This window comes from Alternaria ventricosa, assembly GCF_023758065.1.
Source record: "Alternaria ventricosa strain BMP 2768 chromosome Unknown scaffold_2, whole genome shotgun sequence".
In the NCBI taxonomy this organism is placed as follows: Eukaryota; Fungi; Ascomycota; class Dothideomycetes; order Pleosporales; family Pleosporaceae; genus Alternaria; species Alternaria ventricosa.
The window spans coordinates 1,994,980-2,015,309 of record NW_026055682.1 but is presented as its reverse complement, the minus strand read 5'-3'; the positions used below and the strand labels follow the sequence as shown (position 1 = coordinate 2,015,309).

General features: G+C 52.9%; 8 protein-coding genes across 8 annotated transcripts; 7 read left to right on the top strand and 1 right to left on the bottom strand.

Annotated features, from left to right (window-relative positions):
- Window positions 1-499: 499 nt before the first annotated feature.
- J4E93_001665 (uncharacterized protein) lies at window positions 500-1,584 on the top strand (the record flags this gene model as incomplete). The annotated part of the gene is made up of 2 exons (XM_049339615.1): window positions 500-1,502; window positions 1,553-1,584. The coding sequence occupies 2 exons, from the start codon at window positions 500-502 to the stop codon at window positions 1,582-1,584; spliced, it is 1,035 nt and encodes a 344-aa protein (XP_049203572.1).
- A 2,361-nt stretch (window positions 1,585-3,945) lies between these two features.
- J4E93_001664 (uncharacterized protein) lies at window positions 3,946-4,640 on the top strand (the record flags this gene model as incomplete). The annotated part of the gene is made up of 2 exons (XM_049339614.1): window positions 3,946-3,999; window positions 4,053-4,640. 2 exons carry the CDS (start codon window positions 3,946-3,948, stop codon window positions 4,638-4,640), a joined length of 642 nt encoding a protein of 213 aa, XP_049203571.1.
- Window positions 4,641-5,497: 857 nt separating this feature from the next.
- Window positions 5,498-7,303, bottom strand: J4E93_001663 (uncharacterized protein; the record flags this gene model as incomplete). Its single annotated transcript, XM_049339613.1, has 1 exon — window positions 5,498-7,303. The coding sequence occupies one exon, from the start codon at window positions 7,301-7,303 to the stop codon at window positions 5,498-5,500; it is 1,806 nt and encodes a 601-aa protein (XP_049203570.1).
- A 200-nt stretch (window positions 7,304-7,503) lies between these two features.
- J4E93_001662 (uncharacterized protein) lies at window positions 7,504-8,135 on the top strand (the record flags this gene model as incomplete). The annotated part of the gene is made up of 3 exons (XM_049339612.1): window positions 7,504-7,550; window positions 7,642-7,926; window positions 7,979-8,135. 3 exons carry the CDS (start codon window positions 7,504-7,506, stop codon window positions 8,133-8,135), a joined length of 489 nt encoding a protein of 162 aa, XP_049203569.1.
- A 352-nt stretch (window positions 8,136-8,487) lies between these two features.
- Window positions 8,488-9,504, top strand: J4E93_001661 (uncharacterized protein; the record flags this gene model as incomplete). Its single annotated transcript, XM_049339611.1, has 4 exons — window positions 8,488-8,749; window positions 8,804-9,024; window positions 9,076-9,267; window positions 9,316-9,504. 4 exons carry the CDS (start codon window positions 8,488-8,490, stop codon window positions 9,502-9,504), a joined length of 864 nt encoding a protein of 287 aa, XP_049203568.1.
- Window positions 9,505-10,361: 857 nt separating this feature from the next.
- Window positions 10,362-13,518, top strand: LOS1 (pre-tRNA nuclear export protein; the record flags this gene model as incomplete). Its single annotated transcript, XM_049339610.1, has 2 exons — window positions 10,362-12,954; window positions 13,004-13,518. 2 exons carry the CDS (start codon window positions 10,362-10,364, stop codon window positions 13,516-13,518), a joined length of 3,108 nt encoding a protein of 1,035 aa, XP_049203567.1.
- Window positions 13,519-15,033: 1,515 nt separating this feature from the next.
- Window positions 15,034-16,635, top strand: J4E93_001659 (uncharacterized protein; the record flags this gene model as incomplete). Its single annotated transcript, XM_049339609.1, has 1 exon — window positions 15,034-16,635. One exon carries the CDS (start codon window positions 15,034-15,036, stop codon window positions 16,633-16,635), a length of 1,602 nt encoding a protein of 533 aa, XP_049203566.1.
- Window positions 16,636-17,755: 1,120 nt separating this feature from the next.
- Window positions 17,756-19,000, top strand: J4E93_001658 (uncharacterized protein; the record flags this gene model as incomplete). The annotated part of the gene is made up of 1 exon (XM_049339608.1): window positions 17,756-19,000. The coding sequence occupies one exon, from the start codon at window positions 17,756-17,758 to the stop codon at window positions 18,998-19,000; it is 1,245 nt and encodes a 414-aa protein (XP_049203565.1).
- Window positions 19,001-20,330: the final 1,330 nt, after the last annotated feature.

The following is a 20,330-nucleotide window of genomic DNA, read 5'->3' as shown; positions in this document are numbered from 1 at the left end:
CCAACCCGTCTTGACGCAGCTGCTCCGCGCGGTCTGACGGGTCTACGGCCAGTATAGCGCCACTGCTGGGAGCCGTGGAGGTGTGGCGCAGGGCAGCCGAACTAACTACGTTTCCCCATTTCACCCCGGCCCAGCCCTCGACCCTCAACACATTCCGCTTTTCTCTGCCCGACTCGCCAGGAACACGCCGCTTCCGATTCACCACCGCGCACGACACCTCCAGGCCAAACCCCGCCGACGCCGCCAGCTCTCGCCCGCCCCGTTCACGAACCGCGTTTCGCGCGCCATCACCTCACAATTGGAACTCGCCCTCGGTCGCCTTGGATCCTAGAGCAAACGTGGCCTGAGCAAATCCGCGACTGCACACGATTCTGCCATCTGCCTCGGCGCAACTTCGACGTCTCCTGTGCATCCGCAGCGCCTGCTGTCCTGCCCGCAGCTGGTGCGCCTCCCCCTTTCCGCCCTCGCCCTCCCACCCACACCACAACAAACCATCAACATGGCCGTGTCGATACAGGACCGCACCGACGAGTTCCGCTCTATTCTTGCACAGGCTCGGCGGCGGCAAGCGCAATCCAAGACGGGCGCGCAACGGCAGTCGCTCCTCACAGCACAAGAGAAGACGCAGGCAGATGCCAACCCCCGGCGTCAGCGCTCTGAATTTGCGCGCAATGCTGCCGACGTCGCGCGGGGTGTTGCGAGCACCATGCAGAAGCTCGAGCGCCTTTCACAGCTGGCCAAGCGCAAGACGCTGTTTGACGATCGGCCAGTCGAGTTTGACGAGCTCACCTTTGTCATCAAGCAGGACATGACTGCACTGTCAGGCCAGGTGCGGGCGCTGCAGCAGATGAATTCGAAGCAACACCCCAGGGCGAAACCCGGTGTGGACCAAGAAGGAGAGCACAATGGCCAAGTCGTCAAGCTGTTGTCCGACAAACTAACCAACGTGGGAACCAACTTCAAGGACGTACTGGAGGTGCGGACAAAGAATATGCAGGCATCGCGATCCCGCACGGAGCAATTCCTGTCAACAGCTGCACAGCAATCCCACAGCAACCTCGAGCCAGGCCGGACCGATTCTCCACTTTACCAAACCCCCCAGCGAGGTCGATCACCAGGAGGCTTTGGCCGGAATACCAACGCAGCGCAGCAAGACCTGCTCTCGCTCGAGCCTTCTGGATCGTCAGCTCTGACGCGAGGCGCACCGCAATCGGACGCACAACTGCTGCTCATGGAAGAGGCCCAGCCCCAGAACGCATACATTCAAGAGAGAGGGCGAGCCATTGAGTCCATAGAGTCTACTATTCAAGAGCTAGGAGGCATCTTCAGTCAGCTCGCCCAGATGGTGTCCGAACAAGGAGAACAGATCCAGCGCATTGACGCAAACACCGAAGACGTTGTAGACAACGTCGAGGGTGCCCAACGTGAGCTGATGAAGTACTGGAGCCGCGTGCAGGGCAACAGGTGGCTTGTCGCAAAGATGTTTGGTGTGCTGATGATTTGTACGTATACCCGCACACTCGTACATTGAGAACATACTAACAAGGCTTAGTTTTCTTGCTTTGGGTCCTCATCTCTGGGTAGATCTGCCCTTCATGGCTACGGCATTTTCAGGCGTTCAGCAACATAAGAGGCGTTTCTACCAGCTCGGTCTGGCATCGGACTGGACGCGCACTTCTCACTTGTATCTATATATTACTTTTGTCGCATGTTTCACTTTTGGGCCTGGCTTATGATCACCATTATGTCATATGAGCGAGCCGTTATAAGCTACTATTAATGAATTCAACCCGTCTTTTCACTTACCATATCAGGATGTTTTGCTGGGGGAGTGAAAAGCTTCCTGGTAGCTCGGTCCATGTCTGGTAGTCGCCTAGGGTAGTAGTGTAGTACCCGTCACGAAATTTGAAATACAAATGCGTGTACTCTGGGTCAAATTCGAACATGTTCTCACTGCGACAATCGCCTACGTCATCGATCAAGGCGGCTGTGTAGTCGACTGTAGGATGAAACCAAACTGCGCAGTTGTGCGTGTTCCACCGCTTCTTATTCTTGATGGCCCCTGCGCGGTATCACCACCGTCGCAACGGAATTATCATTTTCACACGCTCATGGATGACCCCGACACGGACGGCTACCACCTAGGTGGAACAGCTGAACATCGGAACCTTGGAAATCATGGCAACTAAGCGGCAATGCCGAAGCTATTCTCCAACCACCTAGTGGGCTCCCGGCAAAGTATTCCGGCTACACCACTACGAGTCGTAGATGGAGGTGTGACAGGCGCCGAACTATGCACGTCACCGCCATGACAGCCGAAGTGATATCAACGGTGCTTAGGTCGTCACTAAGCGGGCCTGATTGGCGGCGCGAAACATGTAAAGTGCGACATGACGAAAAAGACGGCGCAACGTCGGTCGGATAGCTGCGTTCGACGGGCGCGCGCAAACTCATTATCGGCCATGGACAGATGCCATATCGGTGTTTGGCGGGTGGGATGGCTTGCAGGCGACTTGCTGAATGCAGCACCAGCAGATGATCCACCTGCTGCAGAGTGGGCGTGTGGGCGCCCGTCTTCCATGCTCTAGCGCCCACTCTTTCCATCCGTACCTATGTCAACCACACTTCTCACACCGTCGTGCGTCCTCGACACCTGACCCGCCCTCTGTTTGCTGCACCCCTCCGTTAGTCGCCCAAGCTTGTGTGCCGCCCTCCCACTGGTGCCGCCTGTCCTGCGCAAGAAGAGACAACCCTTGCGCCGCTCGCATGTCTTGGTAGCGACCACTTCACATCAATCAACAGCCAAGTGCATGCGCGCTCCGGCGCAATGCCTGACCGCATATGGGACGAAACCGTTGCGCTTGGCACGGCTCCCATATTCGACGATGCTGTATATCTAGCCGAAGCCTTGGGTCTACCTATGAATCAGAATGAGCACCATCTCGACGCCGAGGTGGCGCTGCTTGCTCGCGAATCTGGTATCCTCGATCCTTATCGCTTCGTACCCCCGCCAGAAGCCATCTCTCGCGCAATCTCGACTATGACGCTGGATAGCGATCAAAGAAGCTCCAGGTCAATTCACTCTCAAGAAACGCAGTCAACAAGCTTCACGTCTGCGCCTTCCCGAACGTCGAGGGACCACATTATCTCCAGTGACGGCTCAACCACAAGAAGGGCACCTCAAGCACGCCCACAGATTACGTTACCTGTCAAGAAGTCTCGAGACTTCGTTGACCGTCCCGAATCTGATTTCCAGTCAGGACAAACATCGACACTGTCCATCACTCCTTCCGCAATGTCCAGCTCAGCCTCGTCACAGCAAGCGCAACCAAGGAGGAAGCGGGGCTCCGTCATTTTCTCCATGTTCCGAAGGGATTCAGGGTACGTCTATTGACAGTGACTTACGACAGCTTCTCACTAAGTCTTTCCAGTAGTACTTGCACCACGTCCGCGTCGCACCACGGACATCACAGCAGGCCTCGAGGCGCAAAGCTGGTATGCGGTCACATATTGTCTGAGTCCGACGTTCGCGCACATATACAAGGATCATTAAAGAGAGGCGCGCACGTAGCGCCCGATTGCTGTGGAAGCGCACTACCGCAATCCATTCTAGAGCGTTTCCAAACAAAAGACGATCCGGGGCTTGCTACGGAGACTGCTATCGAGCTGTCTGAGCCTCTTTCGCGCGACTCTGGCTACTGCGAAGCTGTGACATCAACTGCTGACAGCTCACATCTCATAATTGACCCTCCAGTTTCAGACAATTCCACCACTTTGCCACAATCTCCAATGAGGCGCACCCGACACGAGGCGATCAGCATCGACTTGGCGTTAGCTAAAGAGGCTTTTACAAGTTACAGGGCGCAACAGAAGGAAGAGCTTGCGCGTGTCTCGCTGTTCGAGTGCAGCCAAAGAAAAGCTTTGTCAGCATACCAATGTTGTTCAATGCAGCAACTGGGAGCACAATTTGAGATTGATAAGGGCGAACGGATTCGACAGGTAAGTATCATTCGTGTTGATGTGATGTACGTCAGCTGACTCAAGCGATGTAGCACAACGAGGACCTGGAGCGATTAGAAGAACGACAACTTCTCGCTGAACACGATCTCTTGAAAGCACAAGCTCAGGAGACACAGAACGTAACAACAGCACTAAAGTATATTGAGGCGTATTGCCTGCGTACGAGAAGCAACCAAGAGCGTGTGCATACTGTGTCGGAGGAAGACTTGAAGAAGCTGGACCACCAAAGACTGATCCAACAGGATCTTCCCAGACGACACGCGAGTGCAATCAACGTCTTACGAGCAAGGCAAGAGATGGACACCGCACGAAGACTAGAAGCACATGAAGCAGAGCTACAACAACTAGACACTGAGCACGAGAGAAAGAAGTTTGCAAAAGAGGCGGAATATCAGAAGGAGCTGGCAAGGCTTGAAACCATCATCGAATCAAGAAGAAAGAGGCTTCTACAAAGGTGGGATCTCAGGTTTGAAATATGGCGGCGAGACTGGGAAGCGCAACACAACACGACTCTGACCGTAGAACTCGAACACGAAGACTGGCCATCTCGCAAAGCAGATCACACAATTTCCATACCCGAAGCAAGTTTGCTAGCTCAGTACATTAAGGCCGCGGCATGATGCGACGGCCTTGGTTGCTCTGGATTTCTGAAACATCGCACCTCCCGTATGTGCGATGTCTGTTCGTCCCACTGACGTCGATTTGGTCAGCACTACCATTTTCGTCATTATTTTACAGCGTAGCGAGGCGTTTACTCGAACGCCAATGCTTAGACGCGCAGTCATTCTCCATCTTTTGCGGCATCGGCGGGTTTCCATCTTCGCGACTTTATACCCTTTTTGCACCTTTGCGAACACGCGTTTTCTTCATACGTTTTTTAGATGTTGTCATCACCAGAGATGCTCCGCTCACATGTGATAGATCAATCTTGTTTGATTGGATAACTAGATATACGTTGTGTTGTAATGACATCATTTACAATGAAGTCTGCAGCTACTGAACCCACCATCTCTGGACAGCCAAAATGTAAATGTGACGATATTCCCATAGATCTTGTCTGACCCGGGCGCTCGCACTAGAAGAAGGCCGCTGCCAATACAATCTCATCGACTAGTGAACCATAGCTTTGGGCGGGGTGTGAAGAAAAGGTGTGGCAGACTAGGGCTAGCAGCCCGATCGCCTGGATCCTACGGAGCTCTTCCCCGCCCCTACGGCGATCAAGTAGCGAACGAACGCCGTTCGCTAGAATCCACGGCTTGGCATAATTGACAGGCCGAATGGGGAAGTTTGCCATTTGGGGTCCATGGGAGGAGTATCAGACGCTCCCGTAATTGACATCATTTGATTACTACTTGGGTATCTTGCTAACTCGGGAAACTCGTGGAGACATCATTGACGCTCATCACATCGGACATGAAACACGTCCGCCAACTTGCACAGACAATCGCATTCGGCAGCTCTGACAGACATCGCTGTCTCAGCCACGAGAGAGATCGCTGTTGTACTGCTCAACGGGAGCTAGCATGTCCCACTGTAAACTCGCTTGGGCGTCCGAGGCTGGTGGCAGGTGACTCAAGCCCATCGCCATGTCCATTTCAGCGTTATCCTTCATGAGCGAGAGCTGGTCGAATTGCTGATCGAAAAAAGCATTTTGTCCATCCATGCTCTTGAAATCAGAATATGGTAACATCGGCATGTTGCCCTCCGTGAGGTATGGAGCAGGCGTCTCTGGCATGCTGGGCGTAGCAGAGTCGAGCATGCTCAAGGAATCGTCGAACCCACCAATCCAGAACTGCCCTCCACTGACAGCATCGCGCTCCCGTAACATCTCTTCGATCTCGTCCTCGGGCATATAATGCTCAGCGAGCAGATGACGGCGTAAATCACGGTCCATGTAGAAGCGGTACTCGCACGTCTTCACCAAACAGGGCACCTCGCGGCCTTGCTCGTAGCCAACACCGGTAAGCATGGTAAGCATCGAAGGCTCCGGCTTCTTCTTTGATTTTGCGGCCTTCCGAAGCTGCTTGCGGTTGCCGAGACCAAGATGATTTGTCCGAACATGCTGATCGAGAGACGACTTAGCCTTGAAGGAGGCGCCACAGGCATTTTCTCCGTTCCAGGCTTGAAGATCTGGGTGTTTTGAATTCTGCAGAGCATCTGAGGTACATGAGTACCTGAACTGCTTGTCGTGGACCGTCTGAATGTGAACAGTGAGGTTGTGTTTCCGGTTGAAGACACTCTCACAGCCAGGTCTGGGACAAGGAAACTGCGCTTCGTTTTGTGGGTGACCATGGACAGTGTCGAAGTGTGTCTTGAGATTGGATGCAGTCTTGAACTTTTGTCCGCACTGTGTACATACAGGTGGGTGACACTCGGCTGTGTGCACGTTCAATTCGCCTTTTGTCGCAAAAGACGGTAAGTGTGGTGGGATGGTGAATGAGTCAACAGGCTCGGTCTGCATTGTGTCCGCTTCTACTCCAGCCGTCGCACACAGCATGCAGAAGTGGCCCTGCTCTTGCATGTCTGCATGTGTCCTGCCCATATGCCGTTGTAATGCGCCCTCAGACTGAAAGCCACTCGTGCATTTCTCGCCGGTCTCTTGGTCTACATGAGAACAGGTGAAGGGCTTCACATCCATGTGCCGACTCTTAACATGTGCCTCTAACGCCTTCGCCTTCCTAAAAGCCTCGTTGCACGGAGGAAATCCGGTACAGTAGAGTTTGGATTCATGGACATCTCTGTGTCTCTGGAGCCTGCCGTTGGAGGTGAAGCTTTTGCCACATCCGTTCCAATCGCATGTAAATGTCCGCTCGGTCGCGGGGTCGCTATGGGCGTTCTTGAGGTGACGCTGTAAGTGGTCTTTACGGGGGAACGTCTTGTCGCAGCCGGGCTCGGTACAGATGAATGGTCGTTCCTTGTTGTGGCTTCGCATGTGTGTTTCGAGGCGACATGGTCGGTTGAAGCGCTGCGAGCAGGTTGGGCAGACGTAGTTCCATTGGCGACGGGCCTCACTCTCTGCTCTCAAAGTGCCGTTGTCGGTGAAATTGACCTTGTAATCAGTAGGGTCGTCTGTAGCGTAGTCCTGGTCGGGTGCATCCTCCGCAGCACCTCCGAAAATGTTAGCCTTCAGGATCGACGTCACGGAGCTCGGGGTCACAGTACTGTTGCGAGACCTCTTCTGCGGCGCCACACCAGCGTCTTCGGTGTTTCTCCGCTTCGGCGCCATAGTATTGCATACAACGTGCGCGTCGTTGCAAGGTGGCTCGTGGATGCGGAGAACCATGGACGGAAGTCGAGCTCCACTGTATTTTTCGAACGCCAAGGTTTCCCACGCTAGTGCAGACGCCGACCCCTGCGATTTCTGATCGCGAACTTTCTTTGCCAGTCGCATTGCACCAGGCACACACCCCATACCCCACGCGTAGCTCTCGATCTCGGCATCCTGTCCAAAGACACGCACGCGCGTATAATCCTACTGCAAACATGTCCGACTATGGCGGTGACGACTACGATGGCGGCGCCGGTGACATGTATGTTCAGCTCCATCTCCACGCTTCCTCCACCCGGCGCATCAGCTAGGGGAACGGTAGGAGACAGTCCAGCCGATTCTAACTTCAATAGTGACGAGCCCCTCATCGAGTTTGACGAAGAGGCCGAGCCTGATCTGATGGACGACGAAGACGATCAGCCTGGCGGCGGTGAAGACCCAGACAATGCCGAGCCCAACGACGACAACGTAGTAGTATCTGGCGATGCCAACGCAGCAGCTGCTGCCAAAGAGGCCTCCAAGAACACAGTTACGAGCGAAAAGGACAAGAAGGTTCCGAACGACAAGCGCACAACCACCCCATACATGACAAAGTACGAGAAGGCACGCGTCTTGGGTACAAGAGCACTCCAGATCAGGTAGGCTACCTCCGGAGGGAGTATGTATGCACAAGAACTGATGATATTGCAGTGGTAATGCTCCCGTGCTGATCGACGTGGAGGGAATGACGGACCCTCTGCAAATTGCTGCGAAAGAGCTGCAAGAGAAGAAAATTCCCCTTGTTGTACGGCGGTACCTCCCCGATGGGTTCTACGAGGACTGGACTTGCGAAGAGCTTCTGACGTGAAGCGTTGAGTGGCTGATTGCATTTGCTATGGAGTTTTGTTTGGCTAAATTTGGGGCATTGCGGCGAAAGGAGTCTCTAAGTGGTTGCGCAACTATATCCCGAGTCTCACCCGATCTCCGTTAATTCCAAGCGTTGTCCGTTGCCTATGCGGATCCGCGGATAAGATTTCTGTAACAAGCCAAAAGTCTAGAGGGAGGTGGGGTAGCTTGACATAGCTATTCGTCCCCCGCACTAAGCTCAGGCACAACGTCACTCAATGTGCCTGCTCACAAAACTTCCAAGGGCCCCTCGACTTGCGTTTGCATTCCAGCCTCTTACTACCCGTTTTCCCCGCTATACCATATCGTCCAAGATGTCTTTCGAAACCACAGGCACCATTGCGTCCTTCGGCGGCAAGCTTCTCAAGTTGAAGCACAAGTCCTCAAGCACAAACACCGACATGGAGCTGAACATGTTCCTGCCTCCACAAGCGCTCAAGTCTGGTGCCAAGGTCCCAGTTCTCTTCTACCTCTCCGGTCTCACATGCACCGGCAACAACTGCTCAGAAAAGGGTTTCTTCCAGCACGGCGCAGCCAAACATGGTATCGCTGTCGTGTACCCTGACACTTCACCAAGTGCGTGCCTACCGTGAGACTAAGCTCGGAGCATTTGACTAACCCACTCACTAGGAGGCCTACAGATTGAAGGTGAAGACGAGTCATACGACTTCGGGTCAGGCGCAGGTTTCTACGTCGATGCCACCAAGGAGCCATGGTCAAAGGGCTACAACATGTACTCATACATCACCAAAGAGCTCCCCGAAGCGCTGTTCTCGTCTTTCAAAGAGCTAGATTCCAGCAAAGTCAGCATCACAGGGCACAGCATGGGTGGACACGGCGCATTAACACTGGTTGGTCAGCTGCTTGCACACCAGGAGGACTACACTAACCACCATTGATAGTTCCTCAAGAACCCCGGCATGTACAAGTCCGTCTCTGCATTCGCACCCATCGCCAACCCCATCAACTGCCCATGGGGCCAGAAGGCTTTCAAGGGATACTTTGGCGAGGACCAGCAACAAAAGTGGAAGGAGCATGATGCATCAGAGCTGGTCAAGCAATGGAAGGGTCCTCTTGAAATGCTCATCGATGTGGTGCGTATTGTATGCGACCGTCTTGCGTCGTTATACTAACCGAGCTAGGGCACGGGAGACAACTTTTACAAGCAAGGCCAACTCCTACCGGAGAACTTCGTCAAGGCAGCCAAGGAAGCTGGCAACGACAAGGGCATCCAACTGCGCATGCAGCCCGATTATGATCACAGCTACTACTTCATGGCCACATTTGCTGACGATCACGTCGAGTGGGCGGCGAAGCATCTAGGCGCATAGTAAGTAGATGTGACGATGGATGTAACAGCAGTCTGCTCACTACTACAGAAGCGGCTCGTGCATCAGAGAGAAATTATAGAACCTAATAGAATTCGTACACATATGGGAAGACGTGGTTGCTCATTCGTGATTTATTGGTCTGATCAACGTGTTGTACGCCAACACCGGAATGTATCTAAGCTCTTATCCCCATGAATTCGCCGTAGAATTCGGGCTTCGAATATATAAGCATGATAGAGTGACGACCGTGTTGCAGGCTTTCCAGATGGGGGCTCTCATACGCGACGTGCACCTGATTGTTGTCTGGAGAGCAGCGCAAATGACGATCAAAACTTCAGCAATGCGCGTGGCGGTGTCGAAACCAAAATCTCGTGCGCACGTGTCACACGGTCAAATTGGGCGCGAGAACATCCCACCGGGCCTGGGCTTGGCGCTGCCACTCCAGTCATTGCACAGCTGTTTTCGGTCACGACGCCTCGACGAAGACGCAGAACGACTTTTGCATTTTCCAGTCGGCAACCTAATCACCTGGCGCATAGACCCTGGAGCTGTGGCCATTGTTTCTTTCACACACAAACCCTTGCACACGCCGTACGTCAGCCCCTCGTGCCCCGCCTCTGCCTACACCGCTGTAACGCTTTCATGATGCAGTCTTCCACAGTTTGCTCCATGGTCCGGTAGCATACCAAGCCGCTCTAGTCCCTACCCCACCGCGTCCGATGTACATTCTATAGCGCAGACCACACCAACTCAACTTGTGACTCAACCCTGCTTGCTCAGCTTTGACAACACGAGGAAATGGAGGACCAGGTACGCACAATTGTTGGCCCAATCCTTGAAGCATATACTCACACTCCATGTCAAAGGTCGAAAATGCCATCCAGATCGCCGCAAATCCGACGTCGAGCCAGGAGCTGCGCGGTCAGGCTATCGACTACCTGAACCAGCTTCGTGCCGAAGGCTCCGCATGGCAAGCTGCCCTCACACTCTTCGCGCGCGACCCTCGCCCCACCGACTTTGTCCGTCATACGTCCCTCGACCTCGTGAACAACGCGATCCAAGAACATCGTCTCGATGAGCAGAGTCTTGCGTACATCAAGGATACCCTCATGGGCCACATTCACCGATCCTACGTCCCGGGTAGTGGGGCTGCAGACACAAGCCATATCCAGAACAAGCTGATGCAGACTGTCACTTATCTCTTTGTAGCTCTATACCCTTCCTCGTGGCAGTCCTTCTTCGACGATTTCCGTGCCTTGGCTGGCGACCAATCTACCATCGGAAACGTCAATACAGCCACGACACTGCTGTACCTCCGCATGCTCGGTCAAGTGCACGACGAAATCGCTGACCAGTTGGTCGCCCGCCCAGAGGACGAGAAGAAGCGCAACACAGAGCTGAAAGACCTCATTCGGCAACGGGACGCGCAGAAGATCTCGTTATCTTGGCAAGAAATACTCGCGAAGTGGAGGGAGACAGACCTGAATCTTGTGAAGATGTGCCTGGAGACTATCGGGCGCTGGGTTAGTTGGACCGACATCAACTTGATTGTCAACCAAGCCATGATCACAACTTTCCTGGAGATGGCGGGCCAACAAGGAATCGCTGATCCCGAGAGCGCTGCTGGAAAGGTGCGCGATGCGGCAATCGATACGTTCTCAGAAATCGTCGGGAAGAAGATGAGCCCATCGGATAAGATTGAATTAATCACCTTCCTAAATCTCTCCGAAGTCGTCGGCCAGCTGATCAGCAGCCCCGCTCTGGCCGATTTCAACAGCTCGAACTACGACAACGACCTTGCCGAGACAGTCGCTAAGCTCGTGAACAACATCGTATTCGACATCGTAAAGATACTGGAGAACGAGGCTGTCGAGGAGCATGTCCGGCAACGCGCAGACGATCTCATTCGCATCTTCACGCCTTACCTTTTACGTTTCTTCGCTGACCAATACGACGAGGTCTGCTCGACTGTCATCCCATCTCTTACAGATCTTCTTACGTTCCTCCGCAAATTACAAAAGAAGTCTGGATCGATACCTCCACAATACGCCGCAGTATTACCACCCGTTCTAGATGCGATCATTGCAAAAATGAAGTACGACGAGACAGCTTCATGGGGTGAGGAGGGCGAACAGACAGACGAAGCAGAGTTCCTCGATCTCCGCAGACGCCTCCACGTCCTGCAACAAACAGTAACCGCCATCGACGAGCCTTACTACATCGAGACACTCAGTCGCTTAGTCAACGGAACCTTTGGACGCCTATCTCAGGGCGATCAATCCCTGAACTGGCGCGACCTCGAATTGGCTCTGTATGAGATGTATCTATTTGGAGAACTTGCAGTCAGGAATCAGGGACTGTATGCGAAACGCGAACCCTCATCGGCTGCAGCTCAGCAACTCGTGAATATGATGAACAGCATGGTCGAATCCGGTCTGGCAAACTACCCGCACCCTGCTGTTCAGCTGCAGTATATGGAGATATGCGTACGCTACTATCAGTTCTTCGAGCAGAATCCTGGCCTCATCCCCAAGGTACTTGAGAATTTCGTCAACCTTACCCATAGCAACCATGTCAAGGTCCGCTCGCGATCCTGGTATCTCTTCCAACGCTTAGTCAAGCATTTGCGGGCCCAACTGGGCAATGTCTCCTACGACATCATTCAAGCGGTTGGAGACTTGCTTGCCATCAAAGCTGAGCTTCCAGATACTTCAGAAGATGAGATGTCGTCCGATGAAGAGGATCAGTCGGCGGATGCGCTGTTCGACTCGCAGCTATACCTTTTCGAAGCCGTGGGCTGCATCGCTTCGTCCAACACCGTCTCCGCGGAGAACAAGAGACTCTACGCGCAGACCATCATGAGCCCTCTGTTCTCAGACATGCAACAGACTCTTCCCCAGGCGAGGAATGGTGATGAGCGGGCTATACTCCAAATCCACCATATCATCATGGCCATAGGTACGCTAGCTCGAGGCTATTCAGACTGGGTACCGTCAAACAACAACAGCGTCGCGCCCCAGAGTGAAGTGGCGGATGAGTTCGTCAAAGCATCTGAAGCTATCCTCGTCGCCGTTGAATCACTGAACTCATCTGGCTCCATTCGACACGCTGCAAGATTCGCTTTCTCGCGCATGATTGCCGTATTAGGCTCGCGTCTGCTACAACAGCTGCCATCCTGGATCGAAGGACTCCTTTCTTTGAGTTCTTCCATGGACGAGATCAGTACCTTCCTCAAAGTGCTTGGTCAGGTCGTCTTCACCTTCAAGTCAGAGATCGCTGGCATTCTGGATACCGTCATGAGTCCAGTCTTGCAACGCATATTTACCGCACTAGCTGTAGTTCCTTCGGGCACAGATGACGAAATTCAACTAGCTGAGCTCCGTCGAGAGTATCTGAACTTCATCGTTGTTGTTCTCAACCAGGGTCTCGGGTCTGTGTTCGTCAGCAATGGTAAGTCGACGACATCAAATATAGACTTGACACTGCTAACGTTCCGCAGTAAATCAAGCGACATTCGAGCCCATAATTTCTTCGATCGAAACGTTCGCTCGCGACACACACGACTACCCTACCGCGCGCCTTGCAATCTTCGTGCTTATCCGCATGATCACGGTGTGGGGCGGACCCGACAAAGTCGGGCCTGGCGCGAACGCAACACCCACATCTCCCGACACTGCTCAAGCACCATTGCCGGGTTTCGACAACTACGTGGTAGATAAGTTTTCTCCGTTGGCATGGTCAATTCCGGCATCGCCGGGCTTCAACTCGAAAGACGCGCAGGCAAAGCAAGTCCTTTTTGAGGCCGCCAACCTGCAGCACGAGATCATTAAGAAGGTTGGCGAACCGTATGTGGAGCGACTCAAGAGCGATCTCGGTGGCATGGGAGTGGGCGACGACGGCGCGGACCAATACCTGCGCACCCTCGCCGGCTCGTTCGAGGGACCGAAGAAAGAAAAGGAATGGCGCAACTTCTACGTTCAATTCGTGGATCGCATGCTTGCAAGCCGAGGTTGAGCTTCGATACCTAGTCGGGTTCCGGGAATCATAGTGGAGGTGGTATTTATCAGTTTGGCGTAATATTTGTCCATCATGAAGGCGGCATCATTCTGCATCGTAGCGGGCGCCAAAAGGCTTGGTATTGAGTTTGATTTCCGTGATAACCCCAGCAGCTAGCTCGCATCTTCGTAGTGCAGCCTCATTACAAAATAGATTTCTCATCATTGTATACATTCAATGTGCTTGCAGTCTAATACTGTGCCTCATAGCATGATGATAGCATTTCATAGTGAGGGACGAGTAGAGATGCGAGCCTCCGGACGCGATGTAGTCGCGCCTGCCGCTTCAGCCCTACGCTCCCGCGCTGCAGCGACTTCACAATGGCACTGCCCTCCAGCTTTCTCCACCAAACCACCAATTCTAAACCCGCCTCATCCCGGCTCGAGCCTCTCATCATTCCCGCAAGCAGTGACGCACGAATGCCAACATGCAATGTGATAGAATCGCGATTTCTCCACATGTCGCGAAGAATGGTTTAGCAAGACCCGCCCAAGCGCTTCGCGTTTCACCCCACACAAACCGATTCGTCAGGAACGCCCCAAATGCAACCTGAGACTTCAGGAAGCGCGCTCCTAAAATGTCGAGTGGAAAGTTTATTTAGCGCTATGCTAAGGACTTGCTCTGGTACTACGCCGCATAGGATGAGGGTGCGGAAGCAAAAGAAGCGTCGTTCGCTGTGCGCGAACTATCAGCCTCATCCTGACGTTACTGTGGTCGCTCGTACCGCGTAATCAACAACAACAGCATGAACGTCAGCGACGTCTCGCGCTGGAGCTCGTTCCACCGACACAATATGGACTCAACAGTCGTATATTCAGATCATCCGAATCAAGCCCAACCTGAGTCGAAATTAACATCGGTCGAAGCGACTGTAAAGCGGACGCCGAGTTGGCCAGACGAAGCACAAGCATTGAAGCAGCGCACCTGGATCTCATACTTGTATTTTGTTGCGGATGTCATCCTTGTCTTGCTTCCCGTATACTTCGTTTGTCAGTTTGCGACAGGAGCCTCCCCATACCCGTGCTGACATACTATAGTGCTCGGCATAGCAGTCGTAACCCTGAATGGTAAACCTGTTGCTGGCAATGTTTTTGCAACTAAGGTTACTGCAGCTATCCAGCTTGTCCGCGATCTCCGCTTCCAGATCTTTGCAACCTGCTGATGTACTAAGGGCCCGACTATATTTCCCATCATGTTCGCGGCGATAAGTGGTCGTAGTATGAAAATGATTGCAAGATACCTAGCGGAGAAAGGCACCAAACTTAGCGTAAGTCGAGTGAAGCATACGTACGATTTTGCGCTAGTCATGATCACTGACTGACTCGTCAGAATCTCGAGCTACTCATGGCAAGCCAGTCTGTATGGGGAACGATCGAAAGCCAGCTACTGATGCGACGAATTACCGTTGTTGGTGCGAATCTGCTATTTCTTTGGACAATGTCCCCTCTAGGCGGTCAGGCATCACTACGTTTGATGAGCAAGTCCACCTACACGATAGCAACTTTCTCTCCTCTTCGTTACCTTTCCACTGGCCCCGGTAGCGCCGCGTGGGCAATTAGTAGCGGTACCTACGTTGAAACCGATGGAAGTCTGACTCAAGTCGAAGCATTGTATGCTGCCGCATTATTGGGTTCCGAACAAGTCAAAAACGGGCCACAGGACATCTGGGGCAATGTCAAAATACCGTACCTTGAATTCGGCGGGGGCAGCAAAGACAGATGGACCATTCTTAATTTAACCCAACGACGCCCTGAAGATTACGTCTCTTTGATCGGCATACCTGTCATCGGCCGCCCCGTGGATCGGGACGGGAGCTTTAGCTTGGAGACTTCTCAGCTTACCGTACAGTGTGAGCCATGGGTATCGCGTACCGTGGAAAACAGAACCGACTTTACTGAACTCGAGAAGCTCGTGCCGGGCCAGATATGGCAGAACATGTCAGATGAGAACAGTCCTTGGGGCAACGATAGAGTAGCCGGAGGAAAGCGCTCGACATTCTTTCTACAGACAGACCTTCCGCTCACCAATGGAGGTACTGATGGAGACGGCCGTTTTGATGCGTTTGCTGGTTACAACAACACATCGATGACGAACCAGGAATTTCCCATGCGAAAGCTCACGTACGCCTCCAGCTTGGGAGTCGGACCACTTGGAAACACAAGTCTGAGTATCACTAACTGTTCTCTTGGTCAGAGTCATACTGAAACGGTGGTGGAGTGCAACAGAGACACTTGTGCTGCTGTCAAAGTCCGTCCGTCTCAGTCAGACTTGCGGAATACTCATGTCACTCCCTTCGACCACATCCTGATCTCGCAACTGGCTCTGGCTGCTTTCCCTAAAGCTTTCGGTTGGTCTAGAGGATCTAATCCGACCGAGCAGTTCATCTACAACACAACATCCTTTCAATTAACCTCACCGACTTCGAATCTGGGCATTAATCCAGGTTGGGTAAACCTGACAGAACTAAGCCCGGAGGTTTTTGCGAAACGGCTATCTCTTGTTCTGAACACCTACTACCAACTTACGATTGCACCAAACGCATATCTTGGAAACCTTCCACAAAGCAACTCGTCGGCTTTCGGTCTTGATACCAAGCCAGTAAACGATGTCGATGTCTACCTACTTCAAAACGAAACTACCCAAAACACTACCTTCGCAAACTGGTTCAGACCCTTTAATCTGGCGACGTATGACTCAGGAATATTCTTCATCGGAGCGACGACAAACGCGACAATTAGTAGGACACATGACATCTACCTTTGCAATTTCGCTTGGCTGAGTCTGTTGCTCGTAGCTGCAGTTGCGATATTTCTGGTCGGCGTTGGGTCGTTGATTCTCAAGCGGAAGACACTTGGTCCGGAGATGTTTGGATTTGTCACAAGCATGACCTACGAAAATCCATACCTCGATCTACCTGCGGGAGGCAACACCTTGGATGCTATGGAAAGAGCAAGATTGCTGAAGGACGTTGATGTGCACGTGGGCGACGTACGCGCCAGTGAGGACATCGGGCATATCGCATTCGCTGCGGGCACACCGAAGCGCAAACTTGAGAAAGGCCGCATGTACTTTTGAGAGGCAGCCTCCGTCTCGTCTCGGTCCAGTCTGTGGCGCAGTAGCTCTTCGTCATGCACGATGTGGGCCCCCCTACGAGGAAAAGGGTACGGCGATTCGTTGAGTCTGGACAGCTCTAATTAACATCACCTCAGTCAACAAGTGCGACACACCCAGGAAGTAATTGCCTATCCTGGTGTTTAGGATATGATGGGTCAGTGAAGATGGGCCTCCAAACAATTTGATCATCCCTCCAGGGCAGCAAACGTCCGCGTCATCGTTCATCGACGCAATACCCACAGCTAATGGTAATCGACACCCTGGCGCCGTAGCTCAGCCAGTCCCTTGCGCGATTCGAGAGAAGATGTGTCAGTCTTTGAGCGGATGCTAGTGAAAACAAGCGTCGACACCAGGCGCAGTGGAGCGAAACCCAGAAACGAGCAGCCATCGGCGTCCGCGAAAGAGAAAGCGGCTCACCAATCGGCCACGTTGGACAGGGATCGTGGAGTCTGAGATGCGACGCTCCATAAAACACAGGGGTACGGATCTTCTACCGGCCCGCTAAGCGACCACGCCTTAACCAATGGCTGCTCAGATGCAACATCGAAACGAAACCTCCCCCTTTAGGCCCTGCACCGACACATGGTGATCCTCGAATCCACGTCTTCATGGCCTTCCCACTTAGGCGTCGACGCATAACGTACATGCGTCGGTTTTGCACCATTTTCGCATTCCCTTGGCTGGGAGCCTCAGCATACCCGGACCGCCCGTTTCATCCCGTAGACGCTGGCCGCTGTGGACCACCAACGTCTTCCATGTACCTTGTCTTACGTCTACACTGTCACCCTCCAGTATGGTCGTTTGATTAGAGGATCATTCGAGCATACGCATTGTGGAGGTTTTGGTGGCGGCACGCGATGGCTATAGTATCCACACCACGTTGGTGGTGGCACAAGTATAAGACACGACCGCTTCTTCGCAGCATGATTTTCCCATCACAACTCACGCTCTCTTAGTAGCTTCTACGTTCTTTGCATTGCAGTATCATTTACACGACTAGCAGGTCTAGATCACCTACATTCTCTACAAACATCTATCGCAATTGCCGTTGTACAATTTCCCCATTCCAACCATCAGCATCATGTCCGTCCGATCCACCGTTATGGCTGCGGCCGCTTTCTTCGCCATCACCAATGCCCATATCATCATGGAGCAACCTGTTCCGTACAGCGTTGACAAGATCGACAATGGCCCTATCAACAAATCCCAATTCCCCTGCAAGAGCAACCTTGGCTTCACAGTCTCCGAGATGAACAAGATGGCCGTAGGAGAGCAGCAAACAATCAAGTTCAAGGGCACAGCTGTCCATGGCGGCGGTTCCTGCCAACTCAGCGTTACCATGGACACCGAACCTACCGAGAACTCCAAGTTCAAGGTTATCAAGTCAATTGAAGGTGGATGCCCTGGTGTCGATGGCCAAGTTAGCGAGTACAGCTACGAGCTTCCTGCCAGCATCCCCAACGGCAAGGCTACCTTTGCATGGACTTGGTTCTCGAAGATGTCGGGAGCCCCAGAACTTTACATGAACTGCGCGCCTATCGAAGTTACTGGTGGCGCTAGCGATGACTCTGCTTTCAACGAGCTTCCTGATATGTTTGTCGCAAACATCAATGAGGGTTGCACCTCCCCTCAGAACTTTGCTACTAAGTTCCCCAACCCGGGTTCAAACGTCGAGAAGGGTGCTACCAACGACTTGGAAGACCCTAGTGGTAGCTGTGGAGCTACCGGCTCCACTCCTGCTGAGCCATCTTCCCCTGCTGGTGGCGAGTCTTCAGCTGCTCCCTCATCTCCTGCTGGTGGAGAACCATCTGCTGCTCCTACTTCTGCGAACGATGGTCAGTACCATCCTGCTCCTACCGCCCCCGCCGCTGGTCAGCCATCTGCCGCTCCCACATCTGTTACTGGAGGCGACTCATCTGCTCTCCCACCCAATGGCGGTGGTGTCTTCGCTCCCGGAGCTTCCAGCGCTGCATCCATCGCTCCCCCAGCCGCGCCCACAGTGCCATCGACGTCCACCACACTTGTTACCGTCACCGCCTCACCCACTGCCCCCTCTCCAGTCGCACCCACTGTCCCTGTTGGAACCGGCTCTCCTGCCGCTCCTTCCACGCCTTCCACGCCTTCAGCTGGTGGCGCAGGCACTTGCACCGAGAACGGTTCTGTGATCTGTAACGGCGCCGATCAATTTGGCCTTTGCAACAACGGCGAGGTCGTCTGGCAAGCAGTCGCAGCCGGCACAACATGTGTCAACGGCAGCATCACAAAGCGTGGCTACAACGGACGCATCGCTCGTCCTCGTTGGTCCAGCCGCCGCGTTGTCAACTAAACGCACAATGCGCCTCATGATATGCATCGCTCACGACAACACATGTTGAAACATGACTACATTCACACGCTCGTTTCTTCCACCTTATTTTCGACCGGGGATGTGGTCTGGAACCGAATTTTCTGGTGTACAGACCCAAAGCTTTTCTTCGCATCTATTGGCGTTCTGAGTTTGGGACTTTTCGAAATTTTCGAACGAACATTAAGGGGTTTGAGTGTCGACAGGGTCAGAAGGATGCCTGTCGGTGGCCAAAATCACCCTCGGTTTAGAAGCCCTAGAAATGAAACACGATGTCTGATACCATACCTTTTCCGATTCAACTGCATGACTGTGGTATCTGTCATTCTTAATGTAAACTGAAACCGGCTGAGAGATGATTTACCAGTTGCCGAAATAGTGGATTTGATGTTGGAGGTGTTGTTGATTGATTGATGAGTTGGTGATACTACAATTCGTCCATTTTACATTACATGGAACTTGCTCCTGTCAACCATCTCGATTCTCCATCACAACACGATCAGCCCTCATGTCTACCCAGCATGCTCACAAACGTATCCCATTCTCCAATCTACTCCAGTCCACCCTCGAATACCCATCCGCCTCCCTGAGCAAGATCACTAATCAGGCTCGGAGCGCGGATGTCTTGAATACTCGCATGCCTGACCATCACAGGGCCCTTGAAACCCGGACCCCGGCATCAAAGCCGCACAAGCATCATCCCACGACAAACGATGTGAATCATCTTACATCTGGAAATAAAAGTAAACTTGCTCAGCCACTATACTAGCTAGCGTCAGGTGCTAAACCCTTGATGTCCATGGAGTGGGGTTGGTGGGGGTGTGGCGCAGTATGGACAAAAAAGGCGAGGGCGATGTTTCCAAAGTTGGGATATGCCGAGGTGCGGGACGATTGGGCGATACAAAGAATGTCATTGGTGTTTGCGAAGTGTGGTGCGCTCATAAGTGGAGAGACTAAGTCCCAGGGCAGGTTAGTAGTTCAGAAGTAAATGTGTCTTCATTGCGCAGACTCGCAAAGCCATCGGTTGGACAGAATGTTGTACGAGTCCTTCTTTGCACTGGCAGACTATCATCAGAAACTCTAGGTCGCTGGTGAAGCTGTCAGCTGCTTAGTCGAAACTACAGAACGAGCTTTCGTAGATACAGCTCGATAAGTTCGCGGCTTGAGGAATGGTCGATACCTAGTGCCCAGGTGCCATGGGTTGACAATGATCATTTGATCATTCATATGTTTCCGTATGTCAGTTCTGGAGCCTATTCAAAGAAGTAACGCGCTGTGCAGGAGCTTAGCTACTCTACCAAGTTAGATGACA